Source organism: Miniopterus schreibersii (assembly GCF_964146895.1).
Source record: "Miniopterus schreibersii genome assembly, chromosome: 11".
NCBI classification, from domain to species: Eukaryota; Metazoa; Chordata; class Mammalia; order Chiroptera; family Miniopteridae; genus Miniopterus; species Miniopterus schreibersii.
The window spans coordinates 16,617,237-16,643,164 of NC_138111.1; the positions used below are offsets into that span (position 1 = coordinate 16,617,237).

The 25,928-nt window shown below is 38.9% G+C and overlaps 1 protein-coding gene across 4 annotated transcripts in view; it reads left to right on the forward strand.

Annotated features, from left to right (window-relative positions):
- Nucleotides 1-25,928, forward strand: part of ECPAS (Ecm29 proteasome adaptor and scaffold) — an 85,914-nt gene that overhangs the window by 44,754 nt on the left and 15,232 nt on the right. For all 4 annotated transcript variants that reach the window (XM_081150684.1, XM_081150683.1, XM_081150685.1 and 1 more), the window contains 24 exons: nt 458-561; nt 967-1,090; nt 2,079-2,159; nt 3,101-3,320; nt 3,745-3,836; nt 5,723-5,857; nt 6,613-6,772; nt 7,462-7,634; nt 8,774-8,875; nt 11,031-11,154; nt 12,877-13,022; nt 13,468-13,522; nt 14,212-14,326; nt 14,829-14,897; nt 15,672-15,789; nt 16,081-16,248; nt 17,302-17,381; nt 17,991-18,096; nt 18,871-18,918; nt 19,601-19,722; nt 21,257-21,407; nt 22,921-22,986; nt 24,161-24,250; nt 25,528-25,594. In XM_081150684.1, the coding sequence (XP_081006810.1) occupies nt 458-561; nt 967-1,090; nt 2,079-2,159; nt 3,101-3,320; nt 3,745-3,836; nt 5,723-5,857; nt 6,613-6,772; nt 7,462-7,634; nt 8,774-8,875; nt 11,031-11,154; nt 12,877-13,022; nt 13,468-13,522; nt 14,212-14,326; nt 14,829-14,897; nt 15,672-15,789; nt 16,081-16,248; nt 17,302-17,381; nt 17,991-18,096; nt 18,871-18,918; nt 19,601-19,722; nt 21,257-21,407; nt 22,921-22,986; nt 24,161-24,250; nt 25,528-25,594 (2,716 nt within the window). The remainder of the gene's footprint in view (nt 1-457; nt 562-966; nt 1,091-2,078; nt 2,160-3,100; nt 3,321-3,744; nt 3,837-5,722; nt 5,858-6,612; nt 6,773-7,461; nt 7,635-8,773; nt 8,876-11,030; nt 11,155-12,876; nt 13,023-13,467; nt 13,523-14,211; nt 14,327-14,828; nt 14,898-15,671; nt 15,790-16,080; nt 16,249-17,301; nt 17,382-17,990; nt 18,097-18,870; nt 18,919-19,600; nt 19,723-21,256; nt 21,408-22,920; nt 22,987-24,160; nt 24,251-25,527; nt 25,595-25,928) is intronic.

The following is a 25,928-nucleotide window of genomic DNA, read 5'->3' on the forward strand; positions in this document are numbered from 1 at the left end:
TGTCACTGTCCAGAGAGGTTTCTTTTGTTTATCCTCATTCAAGGGTACTTTTCCATTGATTTTTTTTAGAGAGAGTGCAGGGGAGGGAGGGCGGAACATCTGTGTGAGAGACAGTGATTGGTTGCCTCCCGAGCACACCCTGTGTGGGGCCGGGATGACCCTGCCACCCAGGCCGTGCCCTTGACTAGGATTCGAATCCTCGGCCCCCTGGCGCACGGCTGATGCTCTGACCACTGAGTGACACTGGCCAGGGCACTGTCCAAAGACTTAAACAACACAATGAAAGATTTTGGACAAATGCTTTGTCCTGATTTTATATTTTTAGACGTATTTATTGAAATAGCAACTTAACTTTTGACTTTTTAAAATTAAGATGACTTATCTTGACTGGAATGAGCTGTCGGTAATTATTTTTAATCTGTGTGTTTTTTCATGTGTGTGTTTATGTGTCATGTAGCCTGAAGTTCAAGTTCGACAAGTGGCTGTGAAATTTGCCAGTACGGTGTTCCCCTCAGATCATATACCTTCCAGATATTTGCTCTTACTAGCTGCAGGAGATCCGTAAGTTTTAAAAGGTGTTAAGTTGAATTTGGGTTCATTTTAAATTTATTCAAAAATTACTAAAATTAGTTGTTTGCAGTGTTGGTCTATGGAATTTAGAAGCAGTTTATTAAAGAGTTAAAAGTATGACCCTTGGTATAATAGTAACCTGTAGTCATAGCCTGTTTTATTTTTACTTGTGGGTAAAATTCAAAGATGCAAGCCACATGACTCTTCAAATCTCAGGAAATTGCCAAAAAGAAGTAATATCTTATAATGTATTATATGACTCTGCTTAGATAGCTAAGAATATATTTAAGACATTTTCTCAAAACTCCAGCTGCCAAATAAAATTGCTATTCTTTGTCTTCAAATGATCATCCTTCAATTGGTGAAATTGACTTTTTATTCTCATTTGTCTGAAAGACGGGAAGAAGTTCATGGAGAAGCACAACGAGTGTTAAGGTGTCTTCCTGGTAAAAACAGAAAAGAAAGTGCTTCTAAGCAGATGCCTTCTTTCCCTGAAATGGTATATTATATTCAAGAAAAGGTACGGCGTTTAGCTTCACGTAGTTCGTTTGGGTTATATAGTGGATGATGAAAATAAACGTATTTTAGGCGACACATTTAAAATATTGCCACTAAGTGTTGATTAGTATTTTCTAACAATGTCAGTATTTACAGTAAGAGGAAGGTACAGAAGGAGGAAATACAGTTCTCAAGTGTGATTGATCTGTTCTGCCCACATTGGAATTGCTTACAGTTTCTTTTATGTTCTTCAACAGTTTGGCTGTATTTGAAATTTCCCCCTTGGTATGACATGCTTAAAAATATGTTTCCTTTTTATTTGTAATGACATTATTTAAGGCGCCGTAAGTTTAAGAAGGATGCAGGGAGCAGTTCAGATTTTCCCACTGTGATCGTAAGAGAACATCACACCTGCTTTTGCAAAGTCTCCTGTTTTGACAGTGTTCTCTGCCGACAAATGAGAGTATTGGCAGTCCTGACCCACAGCCCTGATTCTGTTCCACTTTTTACATCAGTGTTTTTTTGGGTACTCTACCATACTCTGCCTCTACTGGTGGTCCTAGCTCTTTGCTCAGGTAGACATCTTAAGGGAGTTGGAGGTTTAGTACTAAGCAGCCATGATAGTGGCTTAGTTCAGTAGTAAGCACTCCATGGCACAGTCATATTTGTGGTCAGAAGATGCTCTTGTGCTCATGTTTTCCTCCTGTCTCCCCTGTTAATAAAAAGAACTTGCGTGCAGTGACTTGGGGCGGCTGTATCAGTAGATGCCTGGAGTAGGTTTATTCTGTTTAAACAAGCCAGTAAAAACATGACGAAGAAAACGCAGCACACCTGTCATTTAGGGTCTGAGAGACACGAATAATCAGCATGATTAATGAAAAATGTTTTGACTAGACAAAAACAGTAGTAGCAGACAGTAATGTCGCTAGAAGTACAGTTATTTTGAATTGAGGAAGGACATGTGTGCTCCATTTTTCAGTAATTGTGTTTCTTTGGGCCTATTTTGTTAGGCTTCCCATCGAATGAAAACTCCAGCCAAGTACATGACTGGGACCACTGTCCTTCCGTTTAACCCAGCAGCCTTTGGAGAGGTAGGATTGGTGTATATTTCTATTTTGCTTTGTAGAAAGATTCTAAAAGGTAATGTCACACCCAAAGAAATGTCTGTGAGGTTTTCATGTCCTAGATAAACTCATATTGTGGTGTCATTGTTCTTTATGGTTGTTTATTAGAAAAACAGTACTGGTAATTATAGTCTGTAGATATATTTATCTCAGTGAGAGTCTCTTTGTGAAAGAACTGGATGTTCCACATTGAATACTACTGAGGTTTAACAGCAAATTAGATTTGAATTTTAAAGCCAACAATATGCTGAGGTTTGGGTTATCTAGTTTTGAAGGTTGAAGAGAGAGATTCATTTATCACATTTACTAAGGGAAATTCTATTGTTTAGGCCACTGCCTTGTGTTAATTAAATGACAAGAGTAAGATTCCCCACAGTGAAATTTCTGCCTGTTTTATCTTAGCTGTCACGGAAAGAGCTTTCAGAGGACTCCTTAGCAGCTAGTTTATATCAGAGGTTTTTATGGTGTCATATTTGCTCTACTCTAGAAGATTAGAGCCAATTTTTTCAAATTCTTGTGTTAGTGGAGATTAAATACAACTGGAGTTCCACAGGAATAGGTTATTTGCCTCAGGTTTCTGCTCAGTCTCTCTCTCACATGCACCTTTTAAAATATAATGATTTTCATCGTAATTTTTTAGACTTTAAGAATTGAGTTTGCATTTTAACTGTGTTAAACACCACTAAAGAACACTCTTTGGATTTAGAAAAGCTTGTTAGGTAAATTTTGCTCCATTATGGTAGTTTCAGTTAATGTATTAAGTCTCGTTTTTATGCTTCTGTGAGGATTGAATAGCTTTATTAAGGAGGTGGAGGAATCAAAACTGGAAGCTATCCCTTGGAAGACTATCCTCCCACATTGATTTTTTTGAGAAACTTACATGGTATTTATTCTTCCTTCTGTTTTAGATAGTTCTGTACTTACGAATGTGCCTGGCTCACAGTGCGGGGGTGGTGCCCACCTCTCAGAGTTTGGCAGATATGCAAGATCACGCCCCCGCCATTGGACGCTATATACGGACTTTAATGTCAGGCAGCCAGGCTACACACTCGTCCTCCAAGAGTGGAGAAACCAACCCGGTTCAGATCTACATCGGCCTGCTCCAGCAGCTGTTGGCAGGGGTCGGAGGTAGGAAGTCGTGGTGCCGAGGACCGAGATCACAGCACTTAAGGAAAATCTAATTTTAACTCAGCTAAGAATTTATAGCAAAATTATTCTCTCTCTTCACTATTGTGATTGGACATTGGTCTTTGTTTTTTTTCTGAACTGCTCTGATTCATCCTAGATGTGCTGTTTCTCTTTTCAGAAATAAATGGTAATAAGAGAAAATACATTTTCACTGATGAAGTAGGTGTGAAGAACAGGGCATCTTCGTGTAGATAACTAGTTTGTAAATTTGCTGTATTGAATCACTATTTAGGTTAATTTTTGTTTTGTAGAACTGGGGGATGCCCCCTTAAGCAGTAGCCTTATCCTTTAAAGGAATTTAGGGATCCCTGATGTTTATCATGTCTCTTGAAATTCAAATAGTTCTGAATTCTTCGTTATTTAGGTTTGCCGGTCATGTACTGTCTCTTGGAAGCTGTCTCAGTGTATCCGGAAAAGCTGGCTACCAAGTTCGTAGACAAAACAGAATGGATAAAGGTATGTCCCGTGCATACATGCTGCTGTGTGATTCTGTATGTTTAAACGTCAGTCTCTTTGTCTTCACACCAGTGTTCCTGTGACCTGTTCTGCCGTTGGGTCATTCTGAGAACTCTCCGTATCAGACACGTGCTGAGATGCGTGCGAGTCCTTTCCAGTGATCCGTCTGTGGGAGTGGGAGAGGAATTGAGAGTCATGAGTGAAAAATTATTATTTTTCTGTTTTGTTGTTAATCCTTGTCTGAGGATATTTTTTTCATTGATTTTTAGAGAGTGGGAAAGATTGGGGGGAGAGAGACGGAGAGAAACACATCAGTTGGCTGCCTCCCACACATGCCCTGGGTGGGGATTGAACCCGGGACCTTTCGGTGCTCGGGCCGATACTCTAGTCACTGAACAACACCGGCCAGGGCTATTTTTCTATATTTAAAGTGTAATAGATTTGTATAGTAAGACATATGCAAAATGTCTTCTTTCCATAAATGGTCTCCCAACTACCCAAATCCCCCAACTTCCTGTCCCTTCCTCTCTCACTGAAAAATACACATTGGTCACAACTTATTTATGGGTGGCATACCCTCTAGAGTTTACTTATGCATATTTACGCCAATAGAAATAAGCATTTTTAATTTTTCTCTCTTCTTTTACACAAGGTAGTACAATTGTCGCTTGGTTTTGCACCTACTTTGTTTCATGTAACATTAGAACATTGAGGTATTCCTATGTAATGACGGGAGAGCATCCTCTGTAGCAGCTTCGTTGTTTCTCCTTGTATAAATGTGCCATAATTTATTTTAGATCCTTACTGATGGCCATTTAGGGTACTTCCAGTCTGCTGCAATGAACAGCAGGTCATTGTTAATATGAGGAAGTGTATTTTTCAGGTGGGTTCCCAGAAGTGGAGTTGAGCACATGTGTTTTAGTAATTTTGATAGTGCACATCCATATGAGTGGTACGAGTTTACATTCTCATCAGCTGTGTAGGAGAGTGTTCTTATCCATGGTCACACCAAACGAAGAGCCAGGTTTAGAAATAAAAATACAAGATGCTCAGTTAAATTTGAATTTCATTTAAACAGTGAATAATTTCCTTAGTATGAGTATGGCCCATATAGTTTTACATACTTCTTGCGCTACATAATGCAGTTCATTTTGGAAATTGTGGTTTGAGTTATGGTAAAATATACAGATTATCTCTTTCTCTGTGAACTCATGAATGGAACTTATCAAGAGGTGTGCATTTTACACTTCTGCAAAATCTGCTCTTACGAAATTTCTTCTAATTTAAAAAGGTTTTTATTCTTTGTGAATATTTGCTGATTTTAAAATGATGTTAGAGTTTTTGACTTTGGTTCTTATAGATCAGGGATCATCAAACTACAGTCATGTGCTAAATCTGGCCTGTTTTTATACAGCCTGCAGGCTAAGAATGGTTTTACGTTTTTAAATGGTTGAAGAAAAAAATCAAAAGATGAACAACCTTTCCTGACATTAGAATCAGAGTATCTGTAACGTTGATTTGGAGCGTGGACACACCTGTTTATAGTATGTAGCTGCCTTTGCACTGTGGTGGCAGAATGGGGTTGTGACAGAGACCTATTCGGTGCTTTACAGGAAACATTTGTTAACTTCTGTTTTAGATCTGTGTGTTAATCCACTGGTTTATACTTTATCTTTGGTGAAAATGCACAGATTTTGGTATCTAATTCAACTTTTATTTTATTTTGAAATAATATGTTTTTATGAAAAATAATGTTTTTATCTCATGGCTGCCAGTAGATTGAACAATATAATGTATCATTTATTTTTTTAATCATAAACATTAGTTGTTATCAGCAGGAAGATGAATATATAACGTGTATGTATTTCTTTTTCTGCACCGCTCAGGGTCTGATGAGCAGCAGTAAAGAAGAGATGCGGGAACTGGCCGCGTTGTTTTACTCTGTGGTGGTATCCACAGTGTCGGGAAGTGAGTTGAAGTCGATGATAGAACAGCTTATAAAGACTACAAAAGATAATCATGTATGTTACCAGTATGGTCTTCATGCTTTTTTCATGGGAGAAAGTAGAATTTTACAAAAGCATCTAGTATATTTTTAGTTCTTGCATTCTCTTTTGTAAAATGAACTTTTATGATTGTAAAGAATAAATGAGATAGATAATTGAGTCAGTTCATTCAATAAATTGGAGTGCCTTGTATCTGATAGGCACTATTTTAGGTGCTAAGAATATAGTGGGGAGTAAATACATATGCTGCTGCCTGTCATTGTGCCTGTCCTGTCAGAAAACACTGTCAGAATATTTATTCAAATGTTTTATTGCCTACCTTGTGTTTGGAGGTTTTAGCAATTAGGAGTAGGATCTGTTTCTTGTGTTTGGTTGGCATAGGGAGAAACTATGTTTGAAAATTATGATAGTTTAGTTGCATAAGTTGCATAAGTGCTATAAGCTAGAAGAAAGTTTAGGTGCTATTGGAACACTCAAGAGAGTCACCTTACTCAGAGTTTGAGTGGCAGTGGGATTAGGGAATCTAAATCTGGACGTGAGTCAAGACTCAGCTTAACTTCTCAGAATTGTCTGTGTTAGAAACTCAAGGTTTCTCTTGTTCCCTAAACCTGATTCATTAGCACCCAGTAGAACCTGAAAGATCACTTTATTCTTTATTCTTTGGCATTATGTTTTGTTGGAGAGATGACTAGTAAACATACACTTACTTCAGTGCATTCTTGTTCATGTGAGAGAGAGACAGGTATGTGCTATTGTGTTGTTAAACTCAGAGCCCAGAGATACAGCATGGATCCGTGCTTGCATTGGGATTCACAGTAGGAAGATATTTGGCTAAAAAGAAAATGAGAATGGCAGAGCAAGACCTGGGGACAAATGCTGATTTCCTGCCCGAACAAGAGGAACTTATTCAGAGTGCCACAGAAACAATAGGTAACTCATGTGCTCATGCTGACTTGGGTGTCACAATTTTTGAATTAGGTTAAAATTAATTATAGCACTTTATTTTTTGTTCATCCTCGCATGATATTTTTTCCATTGCTTTTCAGAGAGAGTGGGAGGGGAGGAGAGAGAGAAAGAAAACATCAGTGAGAGGGAGACACACATAGACAGGTTGCCTCCCATAGGCGCCCCAGACCAGGGTGCAGGAGCGAACCTGCAACCTAGGTATCTGCCCTTGACCAGAAATCAAACTCGAGACCCCTTGGTGCACCGACCTATGCTCTAACCCCTGAGCCACACAGGGCAGTGCAGCACTTTAATTTCTTTTTACAGCAGTGAACTTTAAAAGCACAAGCCTTGGTGCAAACCTTACTCGGTGCTACATAAATTCTATGCTTTTAATAACAACTAAAGTACTCTTTCTCTGTACTTTCTTTTCTGTATGTTTTTATATAACAGATGATTCTGTTATAGGAAAAACTTTAAACATTAAAAAGACACTACTCTGTGCCCTGTTTCCATGGTTTTTATTACTGAGTAAACATTAACAGATTAACAACTAGAAGATACTGTAGACTTTGATTTTGTTTTACTGTCTTTTAAAAAAATCTTGAGTACATTTCTTTGGCTCACAAAAGTAATTGCATCTTATTCTCAGTTTTGTCTAAATGTGCTTACAGGATCATTTTTGGACAGTACATCGCCCCTCCTGGCAATTGCTGCTTGTACAGCCCTGGGTGAAATTGGCAGAAATGGTCCTCTCCCAATCCCCAGTGAGGGATCTGGCTTTACCAAGTTACATCTTGTGGAAAGCTTACTAAATAGAATACCCTCCAGTAAAGAAACAAATAAGGCAAGTCTCTTCATTTTTCCCTTCCCTTCTGACATTTTTATTCATATATATATGTGTGTGTATGTATATGTATACAAAAAACGCAATTGTAATTAGAATGGCATTGCAGCTAGAAGGATTTAATATGAAAAGGATTGATAGAGGAAAGTTTAGGTGACTGGTTAATTTTGACTTAGGGGTGACTTGTGCATGACCTTTGTGTGTGTGCCATCTGACCCAGTCACCCAATTTAGGCAGTAACTGTTAGGGTTTGGGCAAAGTGTTAAATGCATCAGGTCATTCTTTTGACATGCAAAAGGTGGATAATAAAGTGTTGTTATTTCAGACCAAATATGAGTCTTAACCTCCTGTAGCCAGTTTGGCCTTAAGAAATCTGGGCATTAGTAAGCAGTGTGAGTGATCTGTGAGGGAAAGGACATTAATAATTTTTTAGTTTTAAATAAGCATTTTCATGGACTGTAAAACATTTCCTTTGTGTTCAAAGCACCTCAGTGTTGAAGTATAGGATGCTTTCATGGGCAGAAAAATCAGTTTACTGTGAGTTTAATAAATATGTAATCTTATTATTGGGTGGTGGCAATTTAAATCTTTCTGAGAAGATCACACAGTGTAGTTTTATTTGTCATTATTAACTAGTTACCAGCCATTATTGAGTCCTTGTAACGTGCCAGGCATGTGCTAAATGCTTCACGTATATTAATTAACTGAATCCTCCAAAAGGTCTAGTGAGGTAGGTATAGTTGTCATCTGTGTTTTCCAGATGAAGAGAGTCACAGAGAGGTGAAGTAGCTTGCAGGTGTCACATCTGTAAAGGCTATGAAAACGGTCAGGCCGTGTGATTTAATCTGAGGTCCTTTGGACCCAGAACCTACATTTATAACTGTTACAGTTTGAAGGGCAATATTAAAGGCTTTCTTTTTCCTCCTTTTGCACCTATGGACCATCAGTGGACTCAGTTTTATGTCATTCTCTCTTCAATGTCTTACAGATGTAACTCTGTAAAATTGGATACTATAAAAAAACATGTGCACTGCTGTGTTAGACACACTGCCCCCTTCCTCCCAACTCATTTTGGAAACATTCTTGTGGGATAGAGCTGTTATATACTTTGTTTAAAAAATAATTTTCTCTTATTCTAGATGAAAGAACGAGCAATCCAAACACTGGGATATTTTCCAGTTGGGGATGGAGATTTTCCTCACCAGAAACTCCTCTTGCAAGGTCTGATGGATTCTGTGGAGGTATTTATAGTACTATCTGATTATTAGTCATTCAAACAAAAGGCTCTTTTTTTAAGTTGGAATATTGCAGGCTGTGACATTTTAAATTAAACTTTTATTTATTTATTCACCAAGTGCTTATTGAGTGCCAGCTTTGGGCTCATCACTATGGTTGGCATAGCATTGACTAATTCACTTACGGGAGGAAGCCCTTTTCTCATAATTTTTTTATTTTTTTTTTTATTAAATCTATCTTTATTGATTTCAGAGGGAGGAAAGGAGAGGGAGAGAGAGATAGAAACATCAATGATGAGAGAGTCATTGATCGGCTGCCTCCTGCACGCCCCTGACTGGGGATCGAGCCCACAACCCGGGCATGTGCCCTGACCGGGAATCAAACCCTGATCGCCTGGATCCTAGGTCGACTCTCAACCGCTGAGCCATGCCCGGCCGGGCTCATAATTTTTGAATAAAGCATGGTATAGCATGCACAGGGGAAACCCACACAGCTACTTAGATGTGGGGAGTGTGTATTGATATTGCAGTTTCTCTTGGTTCTGATGCCTTAGCTCTATCCTTCAGTGTAGTAAGGACCTGCCATTTGACAGCTGCCTCCCCAGTGTGGTAAGTGTCTTGGCACAGCCTGACCTGGCCCCTGATCCAGCCTTGATTCTGGTCACTCACATTTTTGTACACCAGCCTCTGCACCCTTCGCTCTGAGCTTCTCTGTGCTGTTGTGACCCTCCATTCTTTCTCTTCAGCATCTGTCACAGTGTCTAATTGCCCACTAGACTAAAGACAAAGTCTGTTTTGCTCCTCATTAAAAAACAATACAAAAGTAAAGAGATAATATAATGAATCCCCATGTGCCTATTTTTATTTCATTTATTTCTTTATTTCTGGACTGTTTAAAGCAGTATCATTCATAAGTGGAGTTAAGGGTTCTGTTTTTGTTTGTAATGCCAACTTTATTGTTATTAACAACAGGAAGCGTAAAAAACAGGCACATTAAACGAACCCTGATATAGGATTCTCTGTGTTGAAATATTTTTCTGTCAGTTTAGAGTTTCCAAGAGAAGCTTTGACCGGGGAGCCTGGGATTGAAGCCAGTAATCTCTTTTCTCAGAATAGGAAGCACGTGATACCAGCATCTGACACCCCATCAAGACTAGAGCATTTGGTTGACTGAGCTTAGGGGCAGCTAAACTGTTATCTGTATGCCTTGTAGAGTTCTCCCCGAAGGTCATTACTCCCGTGTTCCTCATACTTTCTGTTCTTTATTATCTTCTTATTTCCTCATTTTTAGACTTCCAATTCACAGTACACAAAAATACCAAAGGGAGTGGAGATCCATTTCTGTGCTGTCCGTGTGATTCATAATCGACAAGTGTGTCCAAATTTTGATATCAAATTTTTAAAAATTTGACAATTCCTGTATAGAATTTTTCTAACATTTGATTTTTGAAACAATTTCAAATTTACAGTGCAGTTGTAAGAATAGTATGAAGAACTCTTTTATACCCTTTATCCAGAGTTACCAAATTTTAACATTTTCCCACATATGCTTTATTATTCTCTTTTTTCTGAACCATTTAGAATAACTTATAGATATCATATAATTTAAGATTGCAAGGCGGAGTTGTTAGTAAATTATAATGGTTGCTATTTATTGTGCAGTTACTACGAATCATGCATCCACTAGGAGTTTTCTGTACATTCACCTCATTTAACCCTTCCAGCCTGATGAGGTGGCTGGTGGTGTTATGCTCATATTGCATATGAGGAAGTTGAGGCTCTGAGTTTAAATAAGGGTATGCAGCTGGTGAGAGGCAGAGCTAGAATTTGCACCGAAATCTATGTGGCTTCAAAGTCCATGTCCTTCCCACCAGGTGAATGATACCATGCTTCCAAAGATTAAAAATCATTGTGTCGTGGTTCCCTACTGAGGGTGAGGAGTGCAACATGGACTTGGAAAAGATCTCCAGGTCATCTTACCTTCTCCATTCCCTCACCCTGCCTCACTTTTGAACCATACCTGGGTTAGCTGAAAGCAATCCAGGCAAAAGAGTGAAAACTAAGCATTTTGAGAAACGGGGTATTAAGCAGCCTTTCCGTAAAATGGAAGCTGTTGGGACATGCTCTCTCTGATTCATGGCATTTGTTTCCTTCATTGCAGGCCAAGCAGATAGAACTTCAGTTCACTATCGGTGAGGCCATTACCAGCGCTGCAATAGGGACTAGCTCCGTGGCTGCCCGAGATGCCTGGCTGGTGACTGAGGAAGAATACACTCCTCCTGCTGGTACCAAATATTCAGCTAATTGGTCTATAATCCCCAAGAAACCCTTTTATACATTCTATTTTAACTCTTTTTAGATACTTATATCTGTCTTAGTTTGGTTCAGTTAAGAAACATAGTTGGTTAAAGGAGAGTAAGCATGGCAGGAATGAGAACTTCTTTTAGTTCTTTGGTGAGCAAGCAGGGGAGCTAGCTATGGGCTCCTTTCAAATTTGTGCTCCTTTCATGAGGATTGGTGTCTTTAGCCAATAAGTGTAGGCATAACAGTTTCCCAGTGACGTGTCCTCTAACCTTTATCACATAATGAGGCCTCAGTGTCTTCTGCTCACCCTCCAGCTGCCTCTGTGGTAGAAGAATGGGTTATTACTTAAGCTGGGAAGGTTGTGGGAGATCAGCTTTTGTAGAGTGGTGGTGGGAGGGAGCAGGGAATACTGCCTCCCTGGCTCTTCCTCTGTACTCCCCCGTCTGTGTTGGAATGTCCCAACTCACCCACAGGCGAGCTGGGGCTGATAGCCTCATGGACAGATCTAGAAGTCAGCTGGATGTATGAGTGGAATGTTGAGTTCCAGGTTGGAAATTGGGAGGATCATGTAAAGATAGTATTTAAGGCCATGAACCTAGATGTGATCACCGAGGGAGTAGAAGAGAGAAGTCCAACAAATGAACTCTGGGGCTCCCCAGAGTTTCAGGTTTGGCAGTTTAGAATAAACCAGGGAAGGACACTTGAAAAGGAGCCCTCCGAAATGGGGGTCCTGGAAGTGAAGTGAAGGAAATCTGTGAAAGGGTGTGTGGTGGGGTGCAATGGGGACAGCTGGGCCACACATACTGCTGATAGATAATTAAGATGAGAAGCAGTAAGTAATTGTTGAAGTCAACAACAGGACGGTAATTGTTGACTTTTATGAGTAGCTTCTGTGGAGTGGAGAAGGTAAAGCTTGATTTTTGAGTGGCTTCAGGAGAAAATAAGAGAGAAAACTATAGACCATGAGTCTAGATAACTGTTGACATTTTTAATGTAAAGCAGTGATCTTGACTAGGAGAGGGAGTTCTGCCCCCAGGAGACGTTGGTAATGTCTGGACACTGGAGAGAGTCAGTGCGGCTGGTCTCCAGTAGGTGAGGCCCTGGATGCTGCTAAATCTTGCAATGCACAGGACGGCTCCCCACAGCAAAAGACCCAGCCCCAAGTGGCAGGATTGGGGAGGTTCAGGATCCCTGAAGAAATAAAGGAAAGGAGAAAAAATGGCAGGGCAGCTGGAGAGGAAAGTGAAGTCAAAAGAGGTTGGCTTGTCTGATAGTTTTTAGATGGGGATGGGAAAGATATAGTAGAGAAAGAAAAAGTGCTGAGGCTAGAGAGAGAGGGGATACTTTTTTTCTAAATGCTTATTTTTTTTAAAAGTTTTAGATTCACAGCAAAATTAATAGGAAGGTACAGAGGTTTCCCACATACGCTCTGCTCCCACACATGCATAGCTTCCTCCATTATGGGGATACTTTTTCAATCTAGGGAACTAAACTTACCTGAGTACCTTTGAAAGGTTATTTAGCTTATGCTAGGTTCTGACATAAGTGATTATCAGTTCCTTCAGCAACTTATTTCAACACCTTGGTCGTTTAGCTTTTGATGTTATAGGATTGTTGTATTGAGTAAATGTTGATTAAAATTTAATTTTTTCAGGGAACTCTATTCGGTTATTTTAATTTCATCATTTTTTGCTTTTCCCCAGGAGCCAAAGTGAATGATGTGGTCCCCTGGGTGTTGGATGTGATTTTAAATAAACATATCATCAGCCCCAATCCACACGTGAGGCAGGCAGCCTGCATCTGGCTCCTTTCCCTTGTGAGGAAGCTGAGTACCCATGAAGAGGTGAAGGTAAGCCAGGCCGTAAATGTGATCAGCTCTGTTGGAGAAACCGCTTATGAAATATTAATAGTTGAAGCGTGGTAGGAAGGAAAGTGTGTGAAGGTGAGGGCAATCTGAGGTAAGGGCCCTTAACCAGTAACAGATATTTTGAAATAGGCCATACATGAAGGAATGAGGAATGAAGGCTGGCAGCCTGGTACATACTGGCTGCCAGATGATTCTGAACGTGGAGGCGTGCAGCCAGGATGGTGGTGATGCGCAGGCTCAGACGGTGGGTAGGCTACCTGTAGGTGGTCCGCCCTTCAGTAGCGGGGCCACCCTCCAAGATGAGAGCCCTGCGGGGTTTGTGACTGTTGGTCAGAAGGTCTTACATGGGAGGTGTCCTGAGAGCAAGATTCTCACTCTCCCATGGAGGAGGGTTTCCGTTTTCTCAGTGCCTTTTTTCTTCTTTCAGTCTCATCTTAAAGAAATTCAGAGCGCATTTGTGTCCGTTTTGTCAGAAAATGATGGTAGGTTATTGGTAAATATTTGATTTCCAAACTTCATTAAACTTATATTTCAAATTTTTAAAGAAATAGATTAATGAACATGAAAGAAGGGTACAGGAAACTGGATTGTTATTTATTTTCTAATTAAATCATGTTCTTCAGTTTCGCATTACAAATGGTGCTGAGGCCTTCTTTAACATTAGTCTTTCTACTAAATAATAGCTTCTACTTCCGATTCCTTTCCTCTATATGATATAAGCCAGGAGATTGCGAATATATGTGTGGTAGGCGTTTAAATAGCAGCTTTGCTTTATAGATTGTTTTAGACATATGGTCTTGTGTTGACTTTTCATTAAAAAACAATTGGATGTGGGTGTATTGAAATTCCCTGAGGCTCTCTGCCTCTCGCCTATATGACTTGGGTCCATCGATCCTCTGTCACTGTGTGCTGCACACTGAGGCCCAGCAGTGTTGATTTGGTTTGTGCATTGTATCTGTGAATGTGGTCCTTATTTACAGGGACTTTTTGGAGCCATGTCCACTGAGATGATTTAGCACATGTTTAACAAAACAGGCAGATTGATTCTGTTTTCATATCTTTACTTTGATACTATTTTGGGTTGATGTTACAAGTTTTTAAAAATTTCAACTTGATGGCCAGTAGACAAATTTTTCTTAAAGTAATATTATTTTGTCTGACTTTTGTGTAGAACTTAGCCAAGATGTTGCTTCAAAAGGCCTTGGGTTGGTGTATGAATTGGGCAACGAACAAGATCAACAGGAGTTGGTTTCTACACTTGTAGAAACACTTATGACTGGCAAAAGGTATGGTGAACTTGAAAATTTCAGATTTGAACACATAGGACAAGTTTTGCACGTACTGAGAATATGCAGTGGAGGAAAGAAAATTCAACTCTTTATATTCCTGTATATTAAGTCTTTTCTAAATTGGAAGTCAGTGACTGTTGTACTGTGGATAGCAGTTTAGTTATCTAGCAGATATGATCCAGAATGTAAACTGAACTGCTATTTGGAAGCATGCCAGTAGGTCAGATTTTGAAAATTAAGTGAGACCACATTTAACTCAATGTGATGTTATATGGGATATTTATTATATTGGGGGTCTATTAATTTGTTTATTCTGGACTTCATTTTACAAAATTCTCAGGCTGATGGAAAGGAATAATCGACTTTTACATCTTACACTTGGAAGCTACTTGACAGGGAATTTGAGTTTATCAGTTTGCAAATGAAATACATCAGTTAGTTGAATGTTGATATGAAAATTTTGAGTCTAATTTTAATTCTTAATGTTGTTTTGGTTTAGAATTAAACATGAAGTTTCTGGAGAGACAGTGGTATTTGAAGGAGGTGGTCTTGGCAAAACACCCGATGGGTAAGTGTGTCACATCCATTGATCAGTCATGTAGATGTCTTTAGTCTGGTGAGTAGAGAGCGCATGAGGTTGATTTCCCCCTCCTAGAAAATGTGTTAGTGGAAGAAGAAAACTTCTATGGAAGAATCCTAGTGTTGTAGATTGGGTTTCCTGGGAAACCAACTCTGTGTGCTAGAGGTTTATTGAAGATTGCCCTGGGTGCTCCCTCTACGTGCTCCCTTAGCTCACTCTTTTCACGTCGAAAGTTGTTTTCATTTACTTGCTCTCCCTGTAGACTCCTGAGTTTTTAAAAAGTACTCACTTTTCACAAAATAACTAACACAAATGATCAGGTATTTGAGCAGATATAATTTGTTCAGAAGAAAATTAACAACTCAAAGGTGTCATTATCAAAGTTGGTGTGCTCTAGCTAGAAAAGTCTTAGGGAAGACAGAAGTTTTCTTCAAGTCAGTCTCGCAATTGTGAGAGACATTAGTGAACAATAATGAAGAGTCACTGAGTTGCCTCCAAGGTGGTGAGGGCTCTACCTCCACCAGAGCTGCAGGTTTGTTAGGGTCATTCACCAGGCATTGCTGGTTATTGAATTAGGCAGCCCTTAATATTCTTTTCAATCTTGTTCTCTGCCTTCTGAGGTGATAAGGTAACAGAATATTGGAAATTTAGTGAAAACATAATTTTAAGATGTCCTAGTAATATTTATCGGTGATATAATTTTCATTAGACCAGATATAGAGAAGTACATTATTACTTACTTTTTGTTTGTTTATTTCCAAGCCAGGGCCTCTCTACTTACAAGGAGCTTTGTTCTCTGGCCAGTGACCTTAGTCAGCCAGACCTGGTGTATAAATTTATGAATTTAGCCAACCACCATGCAATGTGGAACTCTAGGAAGGTAAGTTACCATCCCTGAACAGTTTTTATTTTTTACTTTCCTCCAAAACCTGATCTGTTATATTGGTGGACAGTGGCAATCGATAAGCAGTGTGTTTTGTGAAAGTCTGTGATTAGAGAGCCAGACAATCACATGGCTACTGTTACTGATTGGTAAAGCTGGGAGACCCAATAAGTCAGGCTCAATTCAGGGACAGGTTTGGGAGGGAGACTTTTGTGATCTTCGTATGTTGAGTATGCTAATATTTTACTGCAACAGGTATATCTGACCCACTTCATCTTACTTTTTTAGGGTGCTGCTTTTGGTTTTAATGTAATTGCTACCAGAGCTGGAGAACAGCTGGCTCCTTTTCTGCCTCAGCTAGTTCCTCGTCTCTATCGTTACCAGTTTGATCCCAACCTTGGCATCAGACAGGCCATGACGAGTATTTGGAATGCATTGGTCACTGACAAATCAACGGCAAGTACCTGTGAATGCTTGTCTAGGATTATGTACAGGATTTAAACTCAGTGTCTATCTTCCTTTCTTACTTTGTATACTTATCTGTTTAAACAAATAAAAATTCTTTTACTTCTTGCTTGCTTGCTTCTTTCAAAGTATCAGATATGCTCACGGCAACATTTATTGAAGTCTCAAAAATGGAAACAATCTAAATGTCCACTGGGTGGCTGGGTAAGGAAGTGGCAGTATGTTCACACAGGTGGGATACTGTATATCCATAGGTACTATTGATGCAGTGGGTGCGTTATTTACATCTCTCTGTTGGTTTTCTTGCGTATAAGTGAGGATAACAAAACTCCTACAAGAGTAAAGGTTTCCACCTTTAAGTGTAAGTTTTGAGGTTCTCTGGATCAGTATAGAAACGGAGTCTGCTGTCAGTTTGTTATTACCAAATCGATAAGTGTGTACCAAAGCAAAAGTGCTTAAGAGATTAAATTCATGTTTGATTCTGAGCATTTATAATACTCCTCTATGTGCTAGACACTGTGCAGGGTACCAGGGATGCAAAGACAAGTGAGACACTGTCCCTGCCCTTGAGGTCTCAATGTGATGGAGCAATAGTTATTGTGAAGACTGATTTGTACTTAAGAAGGTGCTGTGGGAACACAGAGGAGGATAGGCCAGTCTTTTCTGCGAAGGTGATGCCTGATTTGAATCTTGAGGGCCAAGTACGAGCTAGCTAAGCAAGTGGGGGATGGAAGGTAGAGTAGTGTGTGCCAGGAAATGGAGGTGAGACCTTTGGAGCAAGATGAGAAACAAAGGGCTTCATATTCATGTCCAGGTGACTGGACTTTATTCTCATGCACCGAGGGAAAAAGAGGATCACGTTTGCATTTTAGAATGGTCAGTCTGACAGCTTTTAGTAAGCAAAGTGGGGAGAGAGTTGTGGGCTGCGAGGCCTGGAGACATACTTAGGCTGTTATATACAGAAACATGGTCAGGTGGTTTAGATGAACAATTTGATTATTGATAGATTTCACATTTTTAATTTTATCCTTTTGCTTTCCTTAGGTGGATAAGTATTTGAAGGAAATTCTTCAAGATTTGGTCAAGAACCTTACCAGCAGTATGTGGCGAGTTCGGGAATCCAGGTACCATTTTTGGAAATAAGCAAGACTAGTTAAATGCAACTGAAATTTTTTTCTTCAAGTTTCCAAGTTGTATACTTTGTGCCAATGGAATAAATTAGAGTGACTAAAAAGGGTATTTCTGGTTGGGTTAGGCAGTTATTTATTTAGACTCCAGTCAGTAGTTTTCCTAAGATGTCTTAGTTTCTCTAAGTATGAAATTAAAGTAGTAGTAGATCACTTGTTAAATTGGTAGACATCAAGATATATACTCTCAGGCTTTGTTAGGGGAGAATTTATGGACACATACATAATTAATTTGTATTTATTCAGTGCTTGCTATGTGCTTGGCAGAGTGCTAAGCCCTGGAGGTACACTGGTAAGTAAAAAGTGATGTATGATCTCAGAGAGATTGTATTACAGTTGTGGGAAACAGGCATTTGATGACTGTAAATGACATATGTCTGTGGTATATTTGAGTCACCAAGGAGAGATTTAGTCATTGTCGTCTTGAGGTGGGATGGAGTTAGGACTAGAAATATAGGCAGAATCCATATTCTTGTTTGATGTGAATGTTTCAGAGTAAAATATTGAGCTTTCTTGATCATATGTTTGAAACCAAATTATTTTCAGCTGTTTAGCTCTGAATGATTTATTGAGAGGAAGACCCCTAGATGACATCATTGATAAACTTCCAGAAATTTGGGAAACTCTTTTTAGAGTACAAGATGACATAAAGGTAAATCTGCATGCATTTACAGAATAGCTTAAACTGAAATTGTTAAAATATATATGATTATACATTTTAAAATTCAATATCCAGACAATTTTTAAAGACTGTAAGTTCTCCCCAAAGTTTTAGTCTTGATGTATCTGTGAATTTGCAAGGTTGAGTATCCTTAGATCTAAATTGGATTGACTTTAAAAAAAAAAAAGGTGGCTACTGAAATCATGAGATTTCAGTAGAGATCTCATGATGCTATTGATTAGGGACAAATAACAGTTTAGAAGTGACCCAGAATAACTCTACTTTGATAAGTTTCATAAATTGGATCAGCTGTTCTGAAATAATGTGACCAGTTCCTTTGTATTTTTCCTGGACAATCTAAATTTTAGATATTTTGATATTTTACCATTAAAATTAGGCATTTCAGTTTTGCTTTTCTTTTTGTTTATTCATTAGCGATTTTAAAAGTCTCTTAGAATCGTCATAAAGACCTTTACATTTGTTTTTATTATACATTTAGTTTTTAAACTGTTATACTTAGTAGCCATATTTTTGTAAGGTCAAAATAGGTCATACCTAATTAAAAAAACACCTCTGTGTGTGTGTGTGGGGGGGGAGGGGAGCATGGAAATATGTTCCTTGATGGGCAAAGAGCCTAACGAAGCACTATTTTTTGCCTGGAATTGAAGTAGGATTTTCACATTAATCTGTGTAGACTTGGAGGCAGTTATTATGCATTGTGAAAGGAAACTAACTTTTATGATGCCAAACTTTTCTAATTTTTAGGAATCTGTACGAAAAGCAGCAGAACTAGCTCTGAAAACTTTGAGCAAGGTGAGAACTCCTATCTTACATCGGGGGTGAAGTGTGGGGCAGGGTTCTAAGTGACCATGATAATCACTTATTTTTTATCATATAGAATGACATTTAGTTGCAGTGTAATTGGCATCGTGTTATAGTTCACTATTCTTACGATGAATGAGAAGCTGGGTGCTATTACACTAGAATACCTGTTAGTATTTTTAACAAAGTATATCTCTAGTCTGTTTAAATGGTGAGCTTTTTTGGGTCTTTATATAAGGAATGACTTTTGTTTGACCCTGAAGAGCACATTACTCATTTAGATTAAGCAACATCTATCTTTTCTCTTCATTATTGCTGTGTTTATGTGTTAATCTGCCTTTCATGTTTATGAGGTTGGCAAGCTTTTTGAAACTAGTTTCCCACTTGAACTTGATTTTGTGATATATCAGGGATAGTACATTGTAGGTCATGTTGTTAAATACTTTCTTATACATTTCACAAGTTAGAAGACAAAAGCTTTAGAAAGTAAAGTGCATTACCAGATATTTTCCACTTAGCTATTGCAGACAGAGGACGCAATCCCAGACCTCATTCCTGTGTTTCTTTCTGTGGTGTCATAGGCAGTGGACTCACCCTTTTCTATGGATGTGGGAAGTAGAAAGTGTTGGGTGAGAGGTCAGTTTCACTAATTTCCATACTCTTTGTGTGTGAGGTTTGTGTGAAAATGTGTGACCCCGCCAAAGGAGCAGCTGGCCAGAGAACCATCGCTGCCCTTCTGCCTTGCCTTCTGGACAAAGGAATGATGAGTCCTGTGACAGAAGTTCGAGCCCTCAGGTGTGAATCAGCTGATGAAGTGAATATACTGGATTTACTTAGTTCTTTGATGTTAGATTCGAAAGCGTGGAAAATGAGTTGAGGAGAACCCAAGGTAACCCAAGAAAGACCGTTTGTTAAAAGGCCCAGAACATTTTCTCAAAAACATTCTCTTGGGAACCTTGCTTTTGACCAGCCTTTTGTCATTTGGCCTCAACCTTGAGTAGAGTGTTTTTAAAAAATTTTTCACTGGTTTCTGTGCCCGGCAAGCACATCTTCCTCTTATGCCTTAGGTCCTTGGGAGCTTGCTTGTTGGTTGTACCATTTAGTAATATATTTCACTCTTAAAATTAGATCAAATTGATAGCACCAACAGTATTTCATAGTTGATGAGGCAAAGTTCTATTTTATTTTTTTAAAATCTTCATTGATTTCAGAGAGAGGGAGAGAGAGATAGAAACATCAATGATGAGAGAGTCATTGATCAGCTGCCTCCTGCACACCCCCTACTGGGGATCGAGCCTGCAGCCCGGGCATGTGCCCTGACCGGGAATCGAACTTCGATCTCCTGGATCCTAGGTTGATGCTCAACCACTGAGCCATGCCAACCGGGTGAGGCAAAGTTATTTTTAGAAGGATTCACCTAACAAATGAAAAGGAATGATAAAATTAGGATGTCATCATTTTGCTATTCTCAGTAAAATAATCTAGGTAATGAAAATTCATTGCTCCTAAATCCACTGGTAAGAGGCTGGTGGGGAACTTTATAATAGATGGTTCAGGCCAACCAAACCTGAACCCACTGTCACTCTTAACAGCAAGAAACCAGGAGCAGGTGTTGTGCACATTCTGACATGCTGGAACAGACACGTGGAGCACCACCTATGAAAGATTCTCATTTGTAAAAAAATTAAGCCTGAACTCGATTGATCTGTACAAGAGACAAAAAAAACATGTTAAGTGACACCATCAGGATACAATCAATGAGGACAAATAAATTATTAGAAAAAGGAGAGAGCGTACTGTTAAAAAAGATTCAAGAAATATAGTAAATTGCCACATGTGGGTGGACTCTGGGTTTGATTTCAGTAAACACTTGAACACAATTGTGAAACGGAAGTTTGGATATTAAGTGATATGAAAAAATTAATATTTTTGGGGTATGAACTGCTATTTTGATTGTGATAAAGTGTCCTTTCCTCTTAGTGATACTGAAGTATTAGAGGATGTGCTTCAAAATAATACAATGGCAGGGGAAAGAGTATGTCTGTGTCTATTACGGCAGAGGTATAAATGAAGTAAAATTGGCCAAACATTGCTAATTGTTGAACTGAGTGGAGCATAGAATTTAACTTATGATATTTTCTACTTTCATGTATGTGTGAAAATTTCTATACTAGAAAGTAAAAAAAAAATAAAAATAGTGCTAAGACCAGGCTCTATAACCAACTGAGCATATTCCTGAATGCAGTACACTGCAAAACATCCCCATGATTAGATTTGTCGGGCTTCTTCTTACTGTTAAAAGGACTCTGTGTTTTCTGTGTGTCTGTAGCATTAACACCCTTGTGAAGATCAGTAAAAGTGCAGGAGCCATGCTGAAACCACATGCACCAAAACTCATCCCGGCTCTGCTAGAATCCTTAAGTGTATTGGAACCCCAGGTTCTCAATTACTTGAGTCTCCGAGCTACAGACCAAGAAAAGGTGAGTTGACAACACAGGCATTTTGGTAAGTATCATGAGGGAAGAGCCCCATGAAGGGACCCGGGTCCATCTGAACAGTCTTCCTTTGTCCTTAGACAAACTGCATGCCTTGAGTGGTACTTTCTCCACTCTGGAAAGAGCTCAGTTGCTGTAACCACAGGGAATGTTCTTTTATAGGGTGGGTAGGGAGAAGGCTCATACACTATTCAGTGACTTAGATGAAAAAGACACTTCCATCCAAAAAATGCATTAACATTTGTTTAACACAGTTTTTTTCTACATATTTGTTTATTTGTTTAGGGGTTGGGTCTATACCCATTGTCAACAGCTTCCTGTGTCTTTTTACCAAATTCTTTTGTAATCATAGGCTATAAAACCAAACAAGCATACTAATCTTAAAATAGAATCAGACTATGAATATTGTTCTGCAGCTTGCTTTTTGTCATTAACAATGTATCATGTCTGCATATATACACCTATTTCATTCCTTTTAATGCGTGCCTAGTATTCCACAATGAGGTGGTTTTGAATTTCTGTAGGAGAGATTTTGTGGCATCAAATGTTGTGAATGTTCTATTTTCTCCATATCTTAAAACCAACGTTGAATAGTATCGATCTGCTAAGAATCATTGTTGTAATTTACACTTTGCTGTTGTTATTGTTGTCCATTGTTTTTTATACTGTATTAGTCATTTTTATTTCTTCTGTGAATTGTGTTTCTATTCTATGCCTGTTTTTGTACTTATTTATGTTTTTACATTTGTCCTTGTTTATTAGGACTATCAAACCCCTGTCATGTAGATTGCAGATGTTTCTTCTCAGTTGACTACTTGATTTTTAACTTGCCTACACTACTCTAATAACTTACTGTCTTTTCTCTTTGCCTTTAATATTGCCGTTTCTTCTCCATTCTTTCAGCAGTAATCTTGCCCCTTCCTAGGCTCCCCAACCTTCTAGGTGTTGAGAATTCAGAAATTAATAGTCCCGACTCTGTAGCCCTGGGCAAGTCATTTCTGTGTGCCTTACTTTCCTTATTTACTATATCTGGATAGTGTTGACCTCTCCTACAGCACAACTATCAGACTAAAATACCAGTGTAACGTGAAGGCCCTTTACAAAGTTCAAGCAATAGGTGTATGAATTTTTAGTTGTTGCTTAGACACATTTGTAAAAAACCTTAGATAGAAATTTACTTAGTGTATTCCTTTATTTAATGGATGGAGAGCCCGAGGCTCAAGCAGGCTGGAGGACCTGCCCAGAGCCATATTATGTTAAGTTCTGAGGGCAGTTAATTTCTAACGTCTGAATCTCTCACCTGTGGGGAGCTGCTGCCTCTACAGGGAAATGATTGAGTGTAGGTCAGAAGAAATTAGAGTTGGACTTACGTTTGACTTTGTTAATACATTATTTTTTAAAAGATTCTTGAATTTGGCATAAAGCCCTTTCATGGGAGCGTGTAGAGGTTTTTCTTAGTTAATTGAATGTGCTGAATGACTTCAATTTGTGTTCTCAGGCTGCGATGGATAGTGCTCGACTCAGTGCTGCCAAATCCTCTCCCATGATGGAAACAATCAACATGGTCAGTGCCTACTGTAAAGAGAAAGGTTAAGTGTGTCTGCTCACCTTAGAGTGTAATTATTCAGTCTCCAGGTTACATTAAATGAAGTAGAAATTTAAGGGATGAGTTGAGCAGCATTGTGACTTCAGCTTTTTCTTGCTATAGTTCTTTCTTCTCTGTTACTAAAAGAAATAAATAATTCCCAAATACTAGAATCCATTATTCCATAGTTGTGTTATCAGAGGACAATATATTAAAAGATTTCTGGAACGATCTAAGTATCTTCTGACCTGTTTAGCAAGACTCAGATTTTTCTCTCTGCCTGAACCTTGTCTCTGGGGGGCTAGGACACTGTAGGCCGGCAGTGCTCAGTGAGGCCGGCAGCGTGAAGGGAGGAAAGAGAGCTGAGCAGTATGGATACGTGTCTTTAGTCATAGGAAGGGATTTGCAGAAAAGAGCTGCTTGGCAGCTAGGTTCTAAGTTCCTGGACTCTTGGATTAGGAGTCACTAAAGCCACTGAAGTTGACTCTGCCGTGCATACCCTGGAGTGGTTAACCGAGAGCTCGTGAGCGACTGCAAATAGTTTTGCTAAGCAGATTACAAGGCTGGACAAAAGGAGATACTGTTTACTGCTTACTGGGAGTACTGTTACCAAAGGTTGGTCTAAGGATGTTATGTCTTAGTTGGATTTTTGGAGGGGGAAAGAAAGCTTAAAGAAATAGGAATAGTTAGCAAATGCCTTGTGGATTTGCTCACTCATTAATAATAGAATATATTTCATTGCATTTAAAGCTAATATAGTACCACAAATTTGCTAAGAAATCAACTTTAATAAGATGGTTTGGTAGGGCAGGCCCACTGAAGGTCAGTTTTCATGTAGGTCCTTTACACTAAACATGGATTGACAGAGGAAGTAGGTCCAGAGAGATCTTTTTTGTTGGATAACATTATTTTCTCCTTTAGAAAGTCAGTGTTTTTCATTATTTTTGTTTTGTTTTTACTGTTGAACCACCGACGGATGGGTTTTGTTTGTAATCCAATGGTGCTTTTAACATTGAAATCAGAGCAAAATCAAACTGGCAATTTTTCAACTTCATGTCAAATCCAGTGGGTACATATTTTACACTTAATTGAAAGTGTGGTATGGGCTTAATTATTTGCTAAGGTTAATTTTATATTTATTCTTTTCCAAAAGTGCCTGCAATATCTTGATGTGTCAGTGTTGGGCGAACTAGTTCCTAGATTATGTGAACTGATCAGAAGTGGCGTAGGTCTTGGAACTAAGGTACGTAAATGTATTTTTCACAAGAGTAACTTTCATTTGTTTAGGCCACAAAAATATAACAGCCGTTATGATTGAAATTCATATTCTTTTTATAAAACCTAATATTTTATGTTAACTGGTTTGTTTTTATGGTTGCATTAATAAGACATGTAACTCATTCAGGAAATGAAACATGTAACTTAAGAAATATTGTCTGTTTCAGTGGAATTAATTCTGTCCCCTGGTTGCCATGTACATGCTTATCCAGTTATCAGGGCATGTGGTTTTTAGGTGGTGGTTAGCATTTTTCACAGAGGGGCTCAGCGGGTGTTTAGGTAGGAAAATGTCTTTCCAAGATTTTTCAAGGATCAGACCCTACCTTATACTCTAAAAACAAATAATCTCTTATACTGTAAAAACAACTCACATTTTTTTTCTTCCTGACAAAATTAACACTTGTACTTAAAAAAGTTAGCATTTATAGATCAGGGAAAAATTAAGAATTGTCCTAAGTTTACCACCCAGAGGTCATTGCTGTTAATATTTCTAAGTGTTTCCTCCCAGCCTCTTTTATGTGCATGTGTCTTCTACAACGTCCTCTTTAAATGGCCATATGATATTTTGTTGTGTGGCTGTCACATCATGTATTTTAATCCATCAAGGAACATCTAATTTGTTTTCAGCCTTTTTTTTTTTTTTTGACATATCTTTATTGATTCAGAGAGAAGAAGGGAGAGGGAGGGAGAGATAGAAACATCAATGATGAGAGAGTCATTGATCGGCTGCCTCCTGCACGCCTCCCGACTGGGGATCGAACCCACAACCTGGGCATGTGCCCTGACCGGGAATCGAATTGTGATCTCCTGGATCCTAGGTCGATGCTCAAACGCTGAGCCACACCTGGCCGGGCTGTTTTCAGCATTTTTGATATTAAACAAAGCACTCTGCTGAATGTCTTGGGACACGTGAAGCTATTTCTTTTGGTTAAATTTCTAGAACTGGAAATCTTAGAACAAGGATGGAGAAGGTGACATATGTTGCCCTCCCAAAAGATTGAACCAGTTTTCTTTCTTAATTGCAGTGTCTGAGAGCACCCATCTTCCTGCTGGAGGTTTTGAAAAAAATCTCTGCATGGGCTAATTTAAAATAAGAGTTTTCCTTTTTCTCGATTGATTCATGGAGGGGGTGTTAGGCTTTGTGTGTATCTTATTTTTGAATCTTTGACACCCACCTGAAACAAGGGGTTTGAGAGCAACTGTGACCATCAAATTTAGACCTTTGCCTTTGTAACCCTGTAGGGAGGCTGTGCCAGTGTCATTGTGTCATTAACTACTCAGTGTCCCCAGGACCTAACACCTTACTCAGGTGAGTTTGTGAAAACCCTGCGTGGTGACATTTTTGTGTGGCCATGTCTTGTGTGACAAGGTTTTAAAAAGGAAAGGAATCATCATCCCAACATGCTTGTGATCCCATATACTTTCCCTTCCTCTACCTTTATCTCTTTGTTCCCAGGAGGTAAAGGATGACCAAGTTTAGCAAGTTTTCACTGTTTTACAAGTGTTTGATTATTTCTTAGTGGTACAGGAAGGTGAAAGTGTCTGCTATCCTGTAGGATTTTACTGTACAGCTAATTTTACATCAGCATTTTTTTCTTCTTAGACTGGCTCCCAGATGGCCTAATGAACTTTATGTACCTAGC